Here is a 22,233-nt window from a genome sequence, read left to right as displayed (position 1 = left end):
GCTCATATCCACTGCTAGACAGTTTGACACCATAAAGACTAATTTATTGAAGTCTCTAAATAACCAGGAATACAACAACTTCTCTGGTAACTAATAATGAGCTCCGAAAGGGTATACGTTTCACATAGTCTTATATGTTTCTAGTGACAGATCAATATGTTTACAACATTCTCGCTTATTCCCATGACAAAAATTTAATGAAGTTTCAGGCAAAGAGTAATGTACGATGTCTTCAAATACAGATTGGAACACTTGACTACTTGAAATAGACAAAATCCCTGAAGATCTTCAAAAGTGATTAAGTAATAAGATATTTGGCAAGATGGTAAAATGAACTTGCTTGTGAAGAAGTTCTCAGACATTGTCTGATTTATATTAATTTTAGATTGTATTAACAAATAAGTCATAAATTGGAAAACATTTCTGAATAATAGCATAATTAAAGCTGCAAAAACTGTGCCTTTTCTATTCATCATTTCCTTAACTAAAGACAAATTTCACTACCAAGAACTATATAACATACCTGCATCGGACTGGTTTACTCATCATAGATTAAGATCTATATGGCACTTGGCAAAAGACTCTTCGGAAGATCTGGTACATATTAGCCTCAGATTCATGACATTTATGAAGTCTGCTAGATCGAATGGGGGTATCTCATCAGCTTATAAGTGCGATATACCGATATAGTAGGGGTAAACAACCATATATGCTGAGTTGGGAAATAGAGCTAAATTTGGCCTTTTCTTATTATTAGTGGATGAAGGTAATTTATGGCTCAAATAGAAATTTGTTCTGTACAAATCACATAGCCAATTTTTTTAAACTGCGCACTAGATGGTACACGACCCTTAAAAATGATCAAAAATCTATCAAGATTTTAGAGAACATTGTTGGAGGGGGTGTACTGCCACAGCAACAACTCTGCATATGTGGTGAGATTGTGCTCATAAGGTTCATATTTGAAACTATACTTTTAAGCTTATCTCTAAACTACGCAACACGTAAACCCACCCTGCCTTGCTATTGCCCTTCTAGATATATACACATGTCTTCTCAGAGAAGGTAAAATGGATAACCAGGAGGTTATGTGAGGTGGTAAGAACCAAGTTATGTAGACCTAGACACCATAAGTGAGAATATGAATGAATGTTATTGTTACGAAGAATTTGTGTGGGAACAAGGTCTAATAGGAAACAAGAATTTTAAGCAAAACTGGAATGGGTCGTTGAAGCTGGATACTTTAAGTCTCTAATTTGTACTTCTGTTACCTAGGTATAAGGAATTCTGTTCGGGGACAATACAATAATGTTAGTAGACCAATGGCCAATGAAGAAATTCATAGGTCTCCTGTTTATTATCTTTCTCCCCCGATGTCTCGTATCGTATGTTGTAGTCTCCACTTCTTTTGTCACGGTATATTATTAAAGATAATTCTTTCCAAAAACTAATTAGTGGTTCTTTTTCCTGTGTTATTCTTTTTTTTTCCTGTGAGGTAAATTGTCTGTTTTTTTCATTATAGAACAATACAGTAAGGACTACTTTATTGTACTAAACTTATGAATATTGATGAATGATTAATAAAGGATTTTGATGATCGACTACCAAGAACAAACCATAGACAAAGGGGGAGATTTATCATTGGTTTTGCTCAGGTTTTTTGGCATATAAAAGTTGAAAAAAAGTTGCATAGAATATTTTTTGCGACTTTCATTGCTAAAAAGTCGCACAGGACTATTCTATCAATTTACTCTACTGGCATAAACATAGAACTACATAGAAAACCATGCAAAACCAGATTCATGACTTGCAACATTTAAAAAAAGTAGCATAGTCACTCAATCCCCCTGCTGGTGGATGTGCTTTGACTTTTTATGCATTTTGCGCCTTTTCTCAGACACAAGTAGAGCATAAGAACATTTATTAAAGGGCTAAAGCCACTTTAATGAATATGACGGGCAGCGAAGCTCTGTCTAATGAGAAATCTCCCCCATTGGCTGTAGTGCGAACACTGTAATCAGGGACAACTGGCACAACAGTAAGCGCCAGCCACCAACAGGATGCATCCACACTAAAGAAGTTATACACTGCTGGTTTGGGTCCCAAACTATCTGTAATTTACTGCCATTTCTAATGAGATTTCCTTTAAGTAGTTTTCTTTTTAAATTCCACTTTGTCATAAAATGTTTCTTTTCACCCTAACAGAACATGCTTAAAGCACCAAGACATCTTGCACTTTTGAGACATAGGAGATCAATTGTGGCTCCACCTATCTCTATTCCGGAAAATCAGAGGACACCATTTCCAAAAATTGTTGGCAAGGTAAGCCCTGGTGTCTGATATGTAGAGATTATTTTAATCATAAAATATCTTTGTGGTCACAGGTTACTCCTTTAAGTTTGTACACTGTTTCCCTGGTATGAGCAGCTGATTATTTTCCACATAGTAAAGACCATAAAATAAAGGGGATCTGATTAAAAAAAACATAATTGCAGTTCTCTACTATGGTGCTTGGTTTTACCACACAGCATAAATGCCATATATATATTTGTTTCTTGAAGGTTATCTGTACATAATATAGTGTATCTATAGTGCTTTTTGCTGATGAATAAAGCACTGGTAAGTACTATGTTCTCTTTATCGTTAACCAGAATGTATTACCATTTATTTCAATGCCAGTACGATGCTGTGAACTGCAATACCAGGAGGGCTCACAGTGATTCCTGGTGAAATGAGGTCTTGTAAATCAACTGATTAATTGATGTTTTGATGTCAGACTGTAGACCTGTGCACTGTGTTCTGTGTGACAGCTGTGGTATCCAAAGAATAGCCTAGTCTGCTATCACTCGAGGGGAGGAGCTACGGTAATGCTCAGTGCAGGGAGCAGATAGCTCTTCAGGATGAGGCACCTTCACAGAAGCACAGGCAGGGCTGCAGCCTGGGATGAAAAGTTCATTTTACAAGTTCTGATACTACAAACTACTCACATTTATGACCAACAGCCTTGTCGATCTGCTACCTGAAACTGTCCGCAATTTACCTGTCCAGTACCTCAAACTGTCTGCCAGACTCTCTTCTACGTCCCTTTAAATATCACAAATACAGCTCTGCTGTGTCTGTGTACAGTTTATGTATAAAAAGAGAAACCCATTAAATGGCTTTGATATTTTTCTCATAAAGAACAAACACTGCTGTGTGATGGCTTATTAACCCATTAAAAGCTACATAACCAAACAACACACTGGCTGTGTAAACCTCTTACACCGCCCAGAAACGTTAATTCTCATCTGTAATCTGGATATTTGCTATTGCTAATGACGAGGTCCAATTTTGGTTCAGTAATTGCGGGGGATTCATTGCCGTCCAACCTTTCAATTAAACGCTGCTCGGTCGTACGGTTGTAATTTAAGTCGCTATAATTGACACCACGATCATGGGAATGAATTGAATGGCAAGGCAAAGCTGTGTTGAGCCACTTAACGGCTTGTCTATGTATTTCATTAACTAGCGATTGCTCGTGCTCGGCGGGCCTCTTGGAGGACGCACAGAGATGTTATTTGACAAATCACATAGGATATGCAATCTTAAGGGATGACAATGAAATTAAAATGTTTAATACACTCTTGGCAGCTCCCGGCTTTGTGTCCAGATGGTGCGGGTGACAAATGGCGGACGTTATTGATGTGCCTTTTCTTTACGTCTGGCTCACTGATGCCAGCAAAGGGGACATTATATTCCATTTTTTTCTGGTCCCTGTCCATATGCTTCTATTCCAATATATTTGTCCACATCAAGCGAGAAGCAGCAGGGTATACAATTCGCCTTTAATTACAATGATGGGCTATTTGTCAGGGTTTCATTAACAATGATGGATATGTAGTGGTTTTCTATGACAAGCTAAAAGCTGTAAAGAACTTTACTTACTGCTGATTGCCGTTGTCCTTTCTTGATCCTGTTTTTTTTTTCTTTTGCTGTGTCAAGTTCAACAGCTTTGACAGAAAACTAATATTCTAAAAAAGGGCAAATTGAGAGGTTTGGGTAAATCTCTGTTATTACACTTCAGTTATGGTTTTTAAGAGATCCTGATTTTACTGGCTGTTAAAATAGCCTATTGATGATCCCAGATGTGTAATTTTGATGTTGCTGCAGGTGGCTTGGGTGGAGAGATCGGCTTTTACTGCAGTCTGTAATTCGATATCTTTTCTTTAACTCATTGTTTCTGCTACTGGAGTATTGCAAGAGAAGATACAAAGATTAACTTTGATCCCATCAGCAAATACATCTTGATAGAGTTGTATCTATGGCTTATCTATCTATCTATCTATCTATCTATCTATCTATCTATCTATCTATCCTATATGTATCTATCTAAATTACATTTTACCGATGTCATGTCTAGTAACCACACTAGTGACAAAAGTTAAACATTGCATAACGTGATTTCAGGTCACTTTAAGATGTACTTTTACACTTCATGGTTTTAGTTCTCAGATGAGGCACAAAAACCTTACCGTTTATTATGTAAAGTGGTACTTTTATTGTAATAATATGGGGAGGATTTATCAGTCTGATAGAATTCGGTCATAGTTTGTGCCAGAAAAACAGTTCAAAATGCAGAATGCATGAAAAGGTTTCACATACTTTTGAAACTGGTGTTCCAAAAAGGAATATGAATTTGGTTTAAAGGAGCCATGTCCTAAGTTTTGCCCAAATATTGCAGATTTTTCTGCACCAACTTGAAGGAGGTACAAAATATGTTTAGACAGTCTTGAACTCCTCCAGATTTACCATACAGTAACAATAACCTTGATGAATCTGGCACGGTATAAAACTGTCTTGACTAACTGTGCACTGTCTTACTTTCATACACTATGGATAAATCTGCCCCTATGTTACAGCTCTTAAATGAATACAATATAAAACTAAACAGTTGTGTAGACCAATTCATCTCAGTATCCTGTTAGTGCCACAGAAACCACCATGTTGCTTTAAATGGGCCACAATCAAGTATTGTGAGATTATTGATACTCAGGCCAATTCATTCTCCCTCTGTTCTAAGTCTCATACTCCACAGCCTATTACTCTGTTACTCATACCATATTCTCTAGCAGATCACAGTTTATCCTTATCCATTTAATCAAGAATATGTGACCCCAATGGGCCATCTAGCCTACGAGCACATTCTGCTTTTCCTACTTCAGTGGTTGCCTAAAAATTTCTAACTATCTCTGTCTATAAATAATATATCTTTCATGCTGTCTTAATCCAGCATCAGATCAGCTAAAAAGTAATTTCCGAAGACCAGAAGCAGGAATCTAAGCACCAGGAAATCCAATGACTTTGGAGTCCTGAAAATTCCCAATTTAGTTATATATTATTAATACTTAACTTTTATTTTTTATATTTATTGATAACTACATTTTCTTTGCTCTTGGGTACTCAAAACTTGTGGATGAAAGGTGATAGAGAGTTTTGTTTGGGACAGTCATTGCTCAGCATGAAAGATCTTAACAAAGAGCCTGATTTTCTTTAATAACTTGCAAATCGTAGCCTTTCACTCCCCTTCACTTTCTAGATGCAACTTGAAACAAATGTGTTAGTATTAAACACAGAGAGAGAGTGCAGAAGATATTGTTGTATAATATAGTAGGATCTAAAATGAGAAATTAGTGGTGACTGTATTAATAAACACATTTCAAAAATAAAAAATATATTGTTATTACAGCAAGAAATATTTAAAGATGATAACTAAATAGATAGATAACAGATAGAACTTAAACAAGATAAAAATCATTGTGCTTGGGTTTTTCTGTTTCTTCTTTATAGCAAGGTGGGTTATTGCTGCTTTATTGGTGCATTATTTACTGCTCCTAGCCACAGACTTCTGGTTGGGGGAATGGGTGATAAATGACCCCCGTTCTGAAGACCAATGTGACTCTGCTGCAAACAGAGACTGACATCCCTTAGACCCACCAGATAAAACTTTTCTGGGGACCCACCTATTATTAAAGTTTATGAAATAGACCATAGTAGCCTTCAAAATGGCTTGTCTTTTGATGGACCTCTGGAGTTTAGTAAAAACTGGGCCCACTGGAGCATTATCTCCTGTCCAGTGCACAGCTTCTGTGACTGTTGACCTCTGTTAGTATACAGAGGCTGAGCAGTGACCTTGCATCAAGAGTGTACACCTACTGCAGCCTGTAGTTGTGTCCTGTATTAGGCTGTCATGGGTGCATGATGTTGGCATTCCTTATCATATTTACACCACCTGGGATCAGTTAAAAAATTCAGATCCCAGATAACTATTAATACTTATTGCTCCTGTGAATTCATCTATATGGAGGTTTTTAGTCAATATTTCTGCCAGTCTGTACTAGATTTGTTGTTTTTTTAGTTTATTAATTAAAAATCCCCAAAAGTACAACTCAAAATTTGAACATTTCAAAAACTGAACTGAAATGGTCTGTCTGTAGTTTGACTATCTTGTACTACACATGGCTTATTGAGGAGGTTTTCCAGTGCTTGAATACTTCCTTTTCTGGACCGTTCTGTCCCCTGTTGAGTACACTTGTTCAAAAATTTTCTTTTGCAAACCAGTAACAGATAATAAATAATAAATAACAGATAATAATAACAGATAACAGATAATAATAATAAATAAAGCTGTTCCTGCTCACCGTTCCTGTAATCTGCAGGCCTTACTAATTAAGAAAACTGGGCAGCGTTTCTGGGTGATGATTGCAGACTTAGAAAGTTGTTCTGCTGGGTATGAAATGAACTTGGCATTAGATCAGAGTAAACAAGTTGTTTACCAAAATGTACAGCTGCTGCTCGGATCATAGCTGGTACATGCCATGAATCAGGGCCTCCTCTTATCATTTTGCATGTTTAAATTTCAAATGTTTGAAACATGGATACTTAAATTGCAACCTTAAAGTGAAACAGGCACTCAATTTCACATCTCACGTCCAGTATCCAAGCAGTGACGGGCTGTACAACAGATGAACGGTATTACCCTTAAGAGGTTAGGATTATTTTTTGTTTGTATGGGCCTCCAAGCCTTACATAATTTTTTAATTGGTGGAATTATGCTCATGCTACATGTGTATCTATAAGATTATGGGCTTTGGTGAAAATGATATTCCTAGTAAATAACTGTACCTTGTATAATACTTTCCTAGCCATATGCCATCACCTTATGATTGGCGGGGGTCTAATCTTTGGGCCTCCCATTGATTTGTGGCAAAGAATGGGCTATGATGCTTATTCAGTGCTGTTTCTCTTTCAATTATTGTCCCCATATATCAGTGCTCCAGGCCACCCAGGCAGCAGGGAACCATTTTTGTTTTATTTAAGATGTGTGTAATTGCTGTTTCCAGGGGTTGCTCACATGCCATTGCTTAAGTTTGAAGTTGAAATATGGATAAAGCACAAGCTCTTCGCAAGCAGACTCTCACAATGATACCTCTTGGACTGCACATGGGCTGATGGCTTTTTGATGGTTGAAGCAAGACACTTGATCTCAAGTACATGTAACTGGCACAATGCTCATGTTCTAGGCAAAAAAAAGTAGATATGTGTGCAATTCTATCCCTTTTTCCATTAATGGTTGTCCCTAGACTTACAGCTTCTTGGATGTCACCAGACCAGGATTCCAGATGACTGCTAGTATCATATTGGACTTTCCCCAAGCTTTAGTAGGAAAATATATAAATCCTTTACTTTGGACAAGTCTTTATAGAGTGAGACATGCATTAGAAAACAACCTACTGTGGTTCGCACACTTACATAAGAGAACACAGTCTTGGGTTTTAACCAACTAGAAAATGGAGCAAATGCATTTTTTCACCAATTTCACTACATCTGGGATTTTTTTCCCGCTTTCCAGGACAAGGAATGGAATATTAAATACTGTCACTATAAAGTGCAATTTGTTATTCAGAAAACAAGCTTTCACACAGATTTTTACATGGAAAAATAAAAAAGTTATGGATTTTTGAAAGTGGGGAGTGAATAATGAAAACTCAAAACATGTTTTCATGTTTTCCGAGGAATAGAGACCATTGTAGAAGGAGTTGAGCCATGTGAATCTTCTTCCTTCAGAAACATCTTTCAGTTTGGCCAAGGAGACAATATAAAGTGAATGTGGATTATCTTTAATTGATTCCATACTTGATATGTATAGAGAGTAGAGATGAGCGAGTATACTCGTCCGAGCTTGATGCTCGTTCGAGTATTAAGGTACTCGAAACGGCTCGTTGCTCGGACGAGTATTTCCCCTGCTCGAGATCGAGCATTTAATTAAAAAAACACAGTGAAGAACAATGAAGAATAGAATAAAAACAGTGAACACAGTGAACACAGGATCATTTAAGTGAAAAACACAGTAAAGAACACAGTGAAGAATAGATTACAGATGTTCGGCACATCTGCTTACTTGTCGGAAGATACGCGCGGAACGGTGCGAACAAAATAGCATGTGAAGAACAATATATATGTGTGAAGAACACATTGAAGAACACGGTGAGCAGGACAGAGACACCGGGGAGCAGCACAGAGACACCGGGGAGCAGCACAGAGACATCGGGCAGTGGCACGGAGACATCGGGCAGTGGCACGGAGACATCGGGCAGCGACACGGAGCGGCACGGAGACATAGGGGCACGGAGACATAGGGGCACGGAGATATAGGGGCACGGAGACATCGGGGCACGGAGACATCGGGGCACGGAGACATCGGGGCACGGAGACATAGGGGCACGGAGACATAGGGGCACGGAGACATCGGGGCACGGAGACATCGGGGCACGGAGACATTGGGGCACGGTGACATCGGGCAGTGGCACGGAGACATCAGGCAGCGGCACGGAGACATCGGGGCACGGAGACATCGGGGCACGGAGACATCGGGGCACGGAGACATCGGGGCACAGAGACATAGGGGCACGGAGACATAGGGGCACGGAGACATAGGGGCACGGAGACATAGGGGCACGGAGACATCGGGGCACGGTGACATCGGGGCACGGTGACATCGGGGCACGGTGACATCGGGGCACGGAGACATCGGGCAGCGGCACGGAGACATCGGGCAGCGGCACGGGACATCGGGGAGACTTCAGTGGAAGAAGAGCAGCGGATCCCGGGACAGCGTATCTCCCGACAAGTAAGCAGATGTGCTGAACATCTGCAATCTATTCTTCACTGTTTTTTTCTCTTAAATGATCTTGTGTTCACTGTTTTTATTCTATTCTTCACTGTTCTTCACATCTGCTAACTTGTCGGGAGATAATATACGCGCGGAACAGTGAAGAATAGATTGCAGATGTTTGCATACATCTGCTAACTTATCAGAAGACATTCTTTTTCAATTAATTAACACATTTTATTCCCGAACCATGGTCCCTTTGAAAAATGCTCGAGTCTCCCATTGACTTCAATGGGGCTCGTTATTCGAGACGAGCACTCGAGCATCAGGAAAAGTTCGTCTCGAATAACGAGCACCCGAGCATTTTAGTGCTCGCTCATCTCTAATAGAGAGTAAAGCCTAGCAACTCTAATTTGTTAACCACTGCTGGGATGCATTGCGTATTTCAGGCTGTGATATTCATGCCACATTTATGTTATGGCCGTGTGTGGTCAGTAGGTAACAAGTGAACATATTTCAGAGACAACCCTTCCATATAATGAATACAATCACTGGCTATAATCCGGTAATACAAACCCTATAATTCTGTTGCTCACATTAGGTTTAACACGTGCTGGATTATCAGACGTGTATTGTAAAATTCATGTGGTTAATTACTAAATATAAATCCCCAGTGAATGCTCTTAAGCAGTCACTGCTATCCATTTGCATGTCTCTCTCACCCTCCATGTAACCTTGGCTAGTCATAGTCATAATTAAATGGTAAAGGAGTCATTTGTATCTGACCATATGATTCAATGTTTATATAGCTTATTAGAGTCTCCAGGTTTTGAGTGCTATACATTGATCTGGGCAAGAATAGTAGCAATCGATACATCTGAAATTTACATGACATTTGAGAAAACTGAAAACTGTGATCTTTAAAAACTGAAAAAATACATTTGTTACAACAAGAATAGGAAATAACTCGGGTATCTACATCGGAAAATTAAAAGTGACTTGAAGTCAAGTGTTTTCACACTTTCTAGTCACAACATAGATTTCTTTAGAAATTCTGAAATTGCTTTTCCTCTTGTAGGTTCTCGTCTATACAATGAAGTTTTAGCTTTTCTTACCAAAACAATATTATTTTTTTATGCTTTCACAGTCTTGGGACAAGGGAAGGAGCATTATATAGACTAAACACTAAGCCCAGTCATAGGACGAGACAAGGAACATGACTTAGAAATCATCTTAGAAAATATTTATATTGTTAAATTTTCCCCTAATTCTCCTCCTTGGACTATGGACCGCCAGTAATCTTAGGTAATTTGATGAAAAGCATGATATTCCCTGAGGCACGCCACTACACAGAGAATGGCGCTTAACTTACAGCCACCTTATCTGATTTTATCCCAGCATTGAATGCTGTCAAAATAAGATGATAAATGTGAACCTAAATGTCAGGCCCACTTCAAACCTATATTCATCTGTGAATAAGTTATCAATAAACCCCTTTAATCTATAGGTTATATCAAGAAGGGATATCACATACTTTTCTAAGATACATCTGGTACTGAAGAAAAAATGTATATTTTCCCCATTGTTTTTTTATTTTCTTAGGTATTAAAACATAACAAATTCAACATAAAGTGGAAGCTTAAAAAGATGGCACGGCTGTTTTTTTTATTGCACCACATTTTTTTCATTTTCCTAGTGCATTGCATATTGAATATTAAATGGTGCTACTAGGAAGCACAATTTGTCTCCAGAAAATAAGCCATTATAACTTTGTAAATGAATTAAAGAAGTTGTACATTTTTGAATGCAGCAAGTAAAAAAAATGGGAAATGCCAATGTGGAAAATGGCATACAATAGGTTTGCAAAATAGATTGTTAGACTACAATGACTATTTCTATTTCCTTCTACATGTAAACTATGTTAGTATTAGGCCCCTGTATACTATGTACCTCGTTTTATGGATATGAAATAAAGCATCAAGATTTGTAGCAGATTGGAGTGCCGGTCCTATTTCTACTATTTTATGTACGTATTAATCCTTTAGGCAATAAATAGATATTTATGGTGCATGGATCCCCCTAAAGGCAGTAATATACCCATCACCCAAAGGGTGACACCCAGTACTATCTTATTTGAAAAGTTTCTTAGAGCATTTATCCCTAAACGGGGTCAAGCTTCAAAGGCTTTCAGAAGTGTGAATTCGCACCTGGGACACACTAGTTGGAAGTAAAGTCTTTCTAAGACAGACAGACAAAATTTTAAAAGAAATCTCGTAAGATATAACTTCGTAAGGGAGTTTGAAGTTATTGTGCATTCTTGCCAGAAATCTGTTTTCAAACCCGCGTGCAAAGAGATACATGGAACTCCCAAGGGATGCAAAGAAACTGGGTCATGTTTAGTTTTCCTAGCCCAATGGCTGGATCTAATGGCACCAGTACCATCGCTCTATAATCTTCAATTGAGGAGTCTGACCCTTCTTGGGTTGTGAAGGATCAGTGATTTGCCCTAGGTGAAATGAGCCCTAGCACCCTTAGAAGTGACAGGATCGGCATGACCAACTTACAGGTTAAAACACCGGGACTTACATGGAGTTTTTTTTGTCTTCTGGGAAAAATTCATGCTGAACATTGCAGATGGAAGAAATTAGTAAATTGGTTACATGGTAACTGACTTATTGTTCATCTGTTAACTTGATTGGTGAATCTTGTAACTTTGACCACTGAAATATATATATATATATATATATATATATATATATATATATATATATATATATATGTAATTGTGTTTAGTGTTTGTCTAGTGTGCCCTAAATAGCTAAATCTAACATGGGTTGTTCTTTTATCTTGATCTGTGAATATATGCTACCTGGTCTTGCTACTGGCTCTATACAATTCCGTTACGGACCCTGCTTATGTCTAATGAGAGCTGATGGCAGTCTACCAGCTGACTGAGCTCTGTTTCACTGAGGCTATTGAGAGAGACCCCTTTCAGGGTTGTGAGCAAGTGTTGTGCCATTCTGAAAGTCGTGTGTGACACTTTTTTCTCACTTCCTGTTCCTCCCTGCATCCATGGGGTATCTGTGAAAATGATAGAAAACTGACCTTGTGTGCCCCTAAAGAGTGCAAAACAGCATAATATATTAAGCAGATAATGGAGGGTTAATTCAAATGAAAGCAACATGTTTATCATCTTTAATGATGATTGATCAGAACGAAACAATTATATATATATATATATATATATATATATATATATATATATATATATATATCCAATGTCATAGAATATCCCTGAAGAATCGGTTCTTGAAATTCATTAAGTCTGATGAGCCTACAATTAAATTCAAGTGTTTGATACACTGACATAACAAGCAGAAATAACTAGGAAAAACTATTTTTGACCTTTTATCTTTCAGTAAAATTGTGCATAGTACATCATGCACGTAGAGCTCTCAGTAGGCTTTACAGGACAAAAATTAATTATCTTGGTGATTTTTTTTTGCACTGTGTTCAATGTCAGCATTTCTATGCAAGCTAGGCATGGGATAATGTGACAAAAATGCAAACAAGAGCTGAGATTAAATTATATTTGCTTCATCTTGTGGAAAAATGGTGACACTTTGATAAATGATTGAATCAGCAAAAGTAAAAACATAACACATTAATAGAGTTGTAAAGGAGCAATGTGAACTTCAAGATTAAAGTGGGAACCTGGCCTTAGCTGTAAGTGGCCAATACAGAGGTACAAAGACATTTGATACCAAAATTATGATGTCATTAGTCAGAAAATGGTCCTCCTTATAAATATAGACATTTTTCAATAATGAAATAAACTATTACTGGCATGAAGACAATACATACAGCTGCTCTGAAAGTCAAGTGGACACAGGTAAAGCTTTTTCACTAGAGCTTGATGATGGAAATAAGTAATATAGTTGGGTTTCTACTATCATCATATTTAGGGAAAAATGGCATCCAAATATAGACTCAGGATTGATTCATCCTGCGTTATTGTATTGGAGCTAAATAATATCTACAGTTTATAATCTGGATAATGGCTCCATATCGTCCATACTGAACTCCATTCCAAACATACATAGCGATAATTATTAGAATAAGGCTACTACTAATTACTTCCAATTCCGTGATAGCATTTCAAGAACTCCTGAATGCTACTTGTTCTAATTAGCCATGCTGACAGCAAACATTGTGCCAAGAAATATGAACGCTTGATACAATACCTCTGTTACTGCCTGGGACAGGTGCAAAGTCTGCCAATATACTGTGGTATCTTAATACATGTCATGGTAGCTACATTCCAGTGTTGATGTTTTCATAAGAGGTCTAGTATTTGAGCACAGTATTAGAGCCTATATAAAGAGCATATATATACAAGCAGCTGAAGAGCTTAGTAAAGACATTTTATTACATCTAGTACCTTTTACTGACTTTGAGTTGCCATCTGACTTACTCTAGAGCTGCATTTATAATTCTGCAAGATATTAATAAAACAATCATCAAGCCTTTCATCAGACAGACCCCAATGCACGTATTATGGTTCCAGACAGTGACATATGTCAAAGTAGGAGGTTCATACACACTCCCATATTACCACATGGTTTAGGACAATGGCATTTCCAGAATTCTATGAAAAAAAACTTATCCTGCCATTTTATATGTAATACTCCCCTCTGGTGTTGTAAGCATTTTACAGTTGGCCCACCATAAGCAAGCTTTAAAATGGCCGTTTTCCTTGTTAACACTTAGCAATGCTCTTCCAAAAGTGTGACTGCTGCCCTACTCCAGTAAAGTGAGCCTTTGATTCACAAGAGTCTTTTTTTCACGTAACTTCTTCCAAGCTTCAGATCTTATTTTAAGCCTAATCCTTTCCCTCTTATAATATTGTTTGTGTAATTTATTACTGCCCGCAGGCTTCTTGCCGGCCGCTGGTGTGAGCGGGAGCGCACTGAGCTGATTCACATCAATTTCCAGTTCAGTGACCTGGAGCTAACTGAGTTTGATCCTTTTCTAGGTAGAAACACTAATGGATAGGTTTGATTTTGAGTCATGAGCGGAGCACTGTATGCCTGAAATAACGTTCTGGCCTTTTGCTGATAAATCTCTGAAACCTGGTCATGTAGTTTGAAGACACGCCTTTTACAGCCAGAGCAATATAGAGATAACATAGCGTTTCATGCAATGGCTTCAATGAACTTAGGAAAACAGCGAATAAAAGCTGAACCGCCATGAATTGACTAGTTGTACAGTATTAGAAACACCTGGTGAGCTGAGTGCACACAAGGTCCTAGAGCTGGAGTACACTATCTTCTGGACTTTCTGGCAGAGCTGTAAGGGTTTGGTTCAAGTAAAGATAATTGAATTTGAAAAACTCTCCTACATTGCATGTATTGCAGGGGACATTGATAAATGTCTGTGTCACCCTGAAGTCTATGGTATAAAAACAGTGTAAATAAGCCATTTAGAATATTGCATAAAAGCTGACACAGTATATCACCAAATATCTCCGTTTATTGATCCTCTAAAGATGTGCAGCAAAAAGACAAGGCTCTGATCGATAGTTTAACACAGTCTCCTTACTTATTATTCCTAAGGTACCACTTCAACTATATTTATTGTACCTTTCACATGATCCAACATCTTACAAGTTTAAGCGTTCCAATAAAATCTTTGCTAAATTTAGACATTTCACAGGAGTCTTAAAAAAGGACCAGACAAAGAAAAAAAAAAAGAAATGTCAGACAAAGGTGGAGAAGAAGAATGGGGGTGGGGGTATTGGGAATTGTCTTTGTGCTTCTTTGAAATAAAAAAAATTGTAGCCACTTTTGTTAATTTAAGATATTCCCAGTGGTAGTGCACTGAACATGAGGAGAATGTGGACCTCATCATTGTGCTCTGCACAGCCGGCAACCGAAATGTAACTTTTTGAAGATGTAGAACAAAAAATAGGTTTATTGGTTTTGTAAAAGAAGGAAGAGAAGATATTGTGAGCCACTAGTGTCTATTATATCTTTCACAAAGAACACAAGTCTTTTTTGTTATTTTTAGACTTTCATCCTCTTCACATTTTCATGGCCATTAAGACATCAGCAGTGCACAAAAAGAAATGTTGCAATTGTAGGGTGTTCCAAATAGCCATAACCATAGAAAGGCAAGTGGACTGCTAGTGACCCCAATATAAAAAGATGATGCAGGAAGTGATTGAAGAGAATTATGTATGTTGTCAGTCTAGGGGACATACCAGTAAAATTGATTCTGGCAACTCACCTACTGCTTCATAGAAATATTACATGTACATTTTAAGGCCACATTTGCTCAGCTGTGTATTGAGTTTCGTTTCCATTTATTGTTTGCAATGCACTATAAAAATGCATTTCTTGCACATCTGGATTAAAACCTGCTCAAACAAATATGTGTTTGAATCTAAATACTTGCTTTTGTCAAGTATCAATATATTACCGATAATTTATGTTTGAACATATGTGCGTTTGAGGAGGAGAAACCACTGCAAAACACAATTTGATTGTACCTTTAGGTGCATTAGATGGGAACTCCTCAAGCTTCCCTCATAGTGTTTCCCCCTCACATTGTGGCCACCTCATATTGTGACCCCATCACATTGTGCCCCCCTCTTATCTCTCCCTCATATTGAGGACACCCTCATATTGTGTTCTCCCTCATCTCCTCATTTTCAGCCCCCCTCATATGGTGGCACCCCTCATCTCCCCCTGAGTCTCTTTCGTATTGTGGTCCCTCCTAAACTCCTGACTCCCTCTCATGTCTCCTTCATGTTGTCGGTCCCCTCTTATCTCCCCTTCATATTCTGTCTGCCCTCAAATTGTGAGCCCCCTCTCATCTCTCATATTTTGGGTCAATCTCAACTCCCAGCTCCCTCTCACTTCACCCTAATTTTTTCGCACTTTCATCTCCCTCTCACAATGTGGACCCTCTCCTCCTCACCCTCACGTTGAGGCCCCTCTCATCTTCCCTTCATATTGTTGATCCTCCCCCTCACATTGAGGATATTCTCCTTGCCCCTTCACATTGGGGCTTGTCTGATCTCCCCCTCAATACTTCTCGCTTAGCTCCACGCTCCACCCATGTAACACATTTACAGTGCTTCATCACAGGCCTTTCTTCACAGGTTAGTTTTTCAGTTTAAATATCTCACAGCAACATTTTTATAAAGCTTTTGTAGTAGCACACTGACTCTACTTTCTTTTTATTACCTCAGGCAGCAGGTCTTAGGTACAACTATAACCTCTGCAACCTTTGTAGTTATACAAATCTAGGCAACCCTACACATGCAAGCTAAAGAGCGACAGCAGGAACCTCCTTATAAATATTGAGGTACACTTATGTGTAACTCAGCTCCATCGATGTGGTAGGCATTTTTATGACATGCCACATTTCAAGTCAAATTTTGGCACAAATTTACTCACATATAAGAAATACTTTGGAACTAGTTTCCTCTTATTGCAACTATTGTGTCAAAAGCACACCTCAGAGACCTAAGTGAAACCTCATTTATCAAGCTATCTAAGCCAATATAATAAATATGATGTGCAAAATGATCCAAAAGTGCCTAAAACACACAAAAAATGATAAATTTGCCCCCTTGTGTATCTCCAGCTTTAGCAGGAGAAAAAGTGATGCTTTGTTTTCTTAGTCAGGGCATGCTTTCATATGAAAAATGCATTCTTAAGTCTTGGAAACTAGTTGTAGCATAAACCAAATAGACAGAAAACCATTTGCCCAGTATCCAATTATCCAGTATAAATGTTCTCCAATGGATGAAGAACTACTTTGTGTACATATATTCTATATGATTCATCACTTTCTCCTAACTCCCGTTAAACTACTATGGAGAACATTTTTACATAGCTGCCTGTTCCCCAAGTCTTATTTAATTTTCTCATGACAAGTACAGATGGTCCAAACCACCATTTTGATAGATGGCAGTCTGGATGAATATAAAAACAAGATAAAGTGATGGATCGGAACTTGCAGTAGCTGACACAGGCCATAAATAATAGATATGATGACATCTCCACATAGTCACTTTCCTTATTATTTTCTCATTTCTTTCTTTCCACCCTGTATTTTTATTCCTAAAAATTTTCCACAATTGTCCTCAGTCATTGTCAACAGTTAAATTGTATGAATTATAAGACTTCAAATGTGTATCCTCAAATCCGGCAGGAGGCTCTTTTGGTCCTCCTCTGGCCTCAGGACCCCGTTGTGGCTCTATGCATTGTTTTTCACATTTACGGCTGATCTACATGAATGTGTATTTACCTCTGTATGACCATGTATGTGAGCCAACTGTCTTTTTCTATTGTTATTGGGGCATGGCCTTGGCACCTTTCCTTGCGGCTTCATGTGCATTAAAGCCTTAGAAATACATAAAAAAATGCAGAATTTAGGAAAACAAAGCAACAGTTGTATACACTGACAAAATAGAGCTCTAAGAAAATGCATATTATTTTATTAGTTTATTATTTTATTAGTTTGTTTTAAACTCCATGTATTTTCAGATATGTCTTAAAACTGTTTTTACAATATGGTGGAAACTAAGGTTTGTGTAAGGTTTTGGTGTTATTTTCATAAACTGCTCCAAAACACAGACAAAACCACAAAATGAAAAGCCAGTCTCAATTTGGTGGTTACAAGACTATCCGATGAGAGAAACCTCCATATTGTATTTATTATACTGTATCTATTTGTTTATTGATGATTATGCAGGCAACTCTTTCTCAAAATATTGCAGGGTTACATCGGAGGGTGTCAGCCTCCTATGATAAGCGAAGTACTACAAGTCCTTAGCTAGTAATACAAGTCTTTAGCTAGCATTTCCTTGTCTTGTAACCCAAGCTCTAAGTTTCCTAGAAGTTGATGTGGCACAGGACAAGCTTCTCTCCTACTTGCCATAGATTTCTATGGGAAAACCAATTCAAAAGGAAAACACTCAATTAAATTGGTTGATTTATTTTCTAGATAGTAGATATTCTGTATGCCTTTACTATATGGACTTTGCTTCACTCTCCTGACAAATACACAATAGCAACAAACATAGATATTCAGTTTATGATGATAGCTGTACCCTAAATTTGAGGATTATTAGCATGTACCCTACAAGGGGCTAAGCCATCAATGCAAAGTAACTTATCTCCAGCAATCTTAGTAGTGTTTGACTTCTTTTACTAGCACATGTGATCACAGAAAGATCTTTTAGAGAGATATTGCAAAAGGCAAGTCACTACAGAAAAGGTGGTAAAATGTCTGCAAGTTCAAGAAACCAAATGACCAAAAAGAGAATAAAATAATGAGTGGGTAGACAGCAGGTTTGTTGTGAGCATTGAATTTATTTTCTGCATCATGGAAGATCAATGCTCTTACTGAAATTCCTCCCATTGAAAGATATTGTACACAATTGTGTTGTGAAAACAAGTGTAAAATGACCTGTTTTGGTAATTGGTGGAACTGTCAGACCAAAGAGTTCAATGACTTGATATGAGCAGGGCTGAAATTACAATTAGGATACTTGTTGTAAACTTGAGGGGAAGGAGGTTCTGTTCTTTGTCCATCAGCTTTTTCTGTGAACATCGAGTTCGAAACCAGATACAGTAATTGCTTTCTCTTTTATGGAAGCCATGTTGATTAAAGAACATCTTTGCAGGTATAGGAAAAGAAAATAATAGACTAGCTGAAAGAACATTGCTTGGCACCAATAATATAAGTATTTTTATGTAGTGGAAATGTGGAAAAAAAGTGGAATGTGCATACCCTGAACTTTAGAGTAAACGGTCCTTATCTGATCCACTAGTTGTTTGTCACCAAAAGCAATCAAAATAACCTGCCTGAGTAGGTAGTACTTTTTAAGAATATGCCCAGGACCACTTGCAACCTAAACTAAATGTGCATGTGTCTGCACAAATGGTTAGAAACTGGCTCCATGAGGATGGTATGTGGGCCCGACATCCACAGATGGGGGTTGTTCTCCCAGACTAACACCGTGCAGGATGCTTGCCATTTGCCAGCAGCAGGATTAGAAAATTTGCCACTGACGCTCTCTTATCAAATGAAAGCAGGTTGACACTGAACAAATGTGGCAGACATGACAGAGTCTGGAAACACCATGGAGAGCGATCATGCTGCAAAATCCTTCAGCATGACCACTTCAGCAGTGGGTCAGTAATGGTGTGGAGTGGCATTTCGATGGAGGGCGATACAGACCTCCATGTGCTCCTCAGAGGTAGCCAGGACTGCCATTAGGTCCCGAGATGAGCTCCTCAGACCCCTTGTGAGACCATATGCTGGTGCAGTTGGCCCTGGGTTTCTATAATGCAAGACAATGTTAGACCTCATGTGGCTTGAGTGTGTCAGGAGTTCCTGCAAGATGAAGGCATTGAAGCTATGGACTGGCCACTCGTTCTCCAGACCAAAAGCCACACACAATACGGAGCCTCATTTTGACATCTTTAAGGACATTCCATCAAAGTTGGATCAGCCTGTGGTGTGTATTTTCCTCTTTAATTTTGTTACTCCAAATCCAGGCCTCCGTGGTTGATAAATTTGATTCCAATTGGTGTTTTTTTGTGATTTTGTTGTCAGCACATTCTACTTTGTAGTGAGCAAAGTATTCAATGAGAATGTTTCATTTATTCAGATCTAGGGTGTGTGGTTTTTGAGTGTTTCCTTTATTTTTTGAGCAGTGTATATAGGTGGCTGTTTCCATTTGGATTATCTTTTATATTTGGAAACTCCTTTCAACTCATATGTAAAACCAACATCTTCCACTTGTATTGTCACCCAAATAGCTCCTCCTGAAGTTATTACCTTTTTCTGAAAGGAAAACTTGACCACACCATTGCTGTCAATTGTCCCTAAGTAATAATATACTGCACCAAGATATTGATAGAAATAGAATGCACCTGCCTCATTTATGGAAATAACATAACATGATAACATGATGATACAGTTGAAACTATCCAATGATTTGTCAGAAAATAAGATTGGTAAAGGAATATGAGAAAAGTCCAAAGTCTAAACAAAGTCCTGTAACTTTCTCTGACTGGTTTCCTGAATCCTTTTAATGCTTGTTGATGTTTTTTATACTATGAATGAGAAGCACCCAGTTTGAAATGAGCAGGTCTAGGTCTGAATTCAAATTTTACCCTACAACAAAACTTACAGGATTATGGTAGATATTTCAGTGGCAGTTATCTTGTCTACAACTGATGTACTCCAGTGCTGTGGTGCATAGTCTTACCCTGTACTTTTCCACATCCATAACATCATACCAGCAGCAAAGGATACAGCAATGACTATATGTCTCGTTGTTTTTGGCTCTGAATTACTACTTAAGAAGAAATATCAGTTGCTCAATTAAGTCAGTGGAATGGAACAAGCGGCCGGCTTTCTAGAGGGTATTATGGGTTCACACTGGAGAGTCAAGGGGTCATAGACATGAAGACTAATGTAATGGAAGCATTTATTGGTTTTCATTAATAGAAGTAGGACGCACTCATCACCATCCTCTCCAGAGCTGCCCAGGTCATTCAGTCGAAAATAGTAATTCAGTCTTGGGATTAAATATGCTCCGTTGGCAAATTGTTTCTTTTCTGTTACTTCTACAAGACCATTTTGCAAAGAGATAAAAAAAAATACTTTAAGAGAACATTTGCAAAACTTATTTTTTCAAGTCTAAAAGGTCCAGAAGAAGTTAAAGGATTGTACAAGCTCATAAAATGAAAGAAGGGCATGCTATGTCTTCTGATACATCTTGCCAATTAACCCAGGGGCTTCTGAAATTTAAAGCGTAGCTAAACTTTCAACAAAATTGGATAAATGAATAGTGTCTGAATAGTGTAGATTATAATGGTAAACTTTTTAATATACTATATTCCCTTCCTTTTCTTACGCCTTTCTTCCTTATTAAATCAGTCTCTGTAAATCAGCTTTATGTCTTGTAAACCACTAACAGCTGAGAGGTAGAGAAATTTATTTAAAAGATGGTCAATGGGTGTCTTCCAGAAAGACCTTCCAGAGAGCTTTTTGCAGCTGCATGCATTTTACAGATTGAGAGCATTTAGTACTTTGTTATCATATTGGTGGTGTCTGACACCAAGCCAATACCATTCCACCTTTCCCAACCAGCAGTTCAATGCATCTGCTTACACTTCAAAGGCCAATGAAATCATGTCCATCCAACCCATTGTTTTCCACTCAGTTAAGCTGCAATTCTACGTAAGGAGGTGCTCTGACAAGACACCCATAGCCCTCTTGGCTGATTAGCATAATTTTTCAAGTTGATTTCTGGACGAAGGAGGCCATGGATTACAAATCTTGAGGGTGTACTTAACAGCATTCCTTGTGGAACTGGGTATTACAAGTAAATTCTAGATGCATTACATTCTTTCATACCTTTAAAGTGGTATCATGATCTCTTGTGCATTGTATCCCTGGAAATTTCACATCACTTGATCTGCATGCTATAACATTATATACAGAGCTATTTTACTATACAAAACATAGACACTTTCTATGAATATTTATGCTCCCTACTTCCAACATCTTTTACATTTAATTATTGCTAGCATATTTTGTGAATGTGTAACCTGCGATTTTAAATCAAGCAACAGCACAAAAATGATGAACGACACAATAATACGTTCATCAACAATCTGAAATCACTCTCCATAAAGTCTAATTAAACTGATTTTTCTTCCACCGAGCAAATAAAATCAATCTGAGAACTGCCAAAGACTCTGAAAAGCAGAAATCTTAAAAAAAAGCAAACAAACAACAAATACGATGCAGCCTGGTTTGATCCAGCATGAAATCAGCTCAGTACTCTTTTATTATGCACAGCCATGGGGCGCTTACTATGTCACACAATGGATATTGGGAATTAAAATTTAAATCCTAAACTCCTGGGGCCGGGGGCATGAAAAGTCCCCCAATCCGAATATATATCACTTTGTATGTCAATTCCCCAAACAGTAGCAAGTTTATAAATCCTAGTCCCAATCTGAGGCAGGGAAAGGCATCAATCTTATATC

General features: G+C 38.0%; 1 protein-coding gene across 1 annotated transcript in view; it reads left to right on the top strand.

Annotated features, from left to right (window-relative positions):
* CDH13 (cadherin 13) overlaps positions 1 to 22,233 on the top strand; it is a 548,360-nt gene that overhangs the window by 258,873 nt on the left and 267,254 nt on the right. Inside the window, exon 4 of the mRNA XM_072117266.1 lies at positions 2,206 to 2,322. Coding sequence (XP_071973367.1) covers positions 2,206 to 2,322 — 117 coding nt within the window. The remainder of the gene's footprint in view (positions 1 to 2,205; positions 2,323 to 22,233) is intronic.

This window comes from Engystomops pustulosus, chromosome 7 (genome assembly GCF_040894005.1).
Source record: "Engystomops pustulosus chromosome 7, aEngPut4.maternal, whole genome shotgun sequence".
Lineage (NCBI taxonomy): Eukaryota > Metazoa > Chordata > Amphibia > Anura > Leptodactylidae > Engystomops > Engystomops pustulosus.
This window is presented reverse-complemented; position numbering and strand designations above follow the sequence as displayed.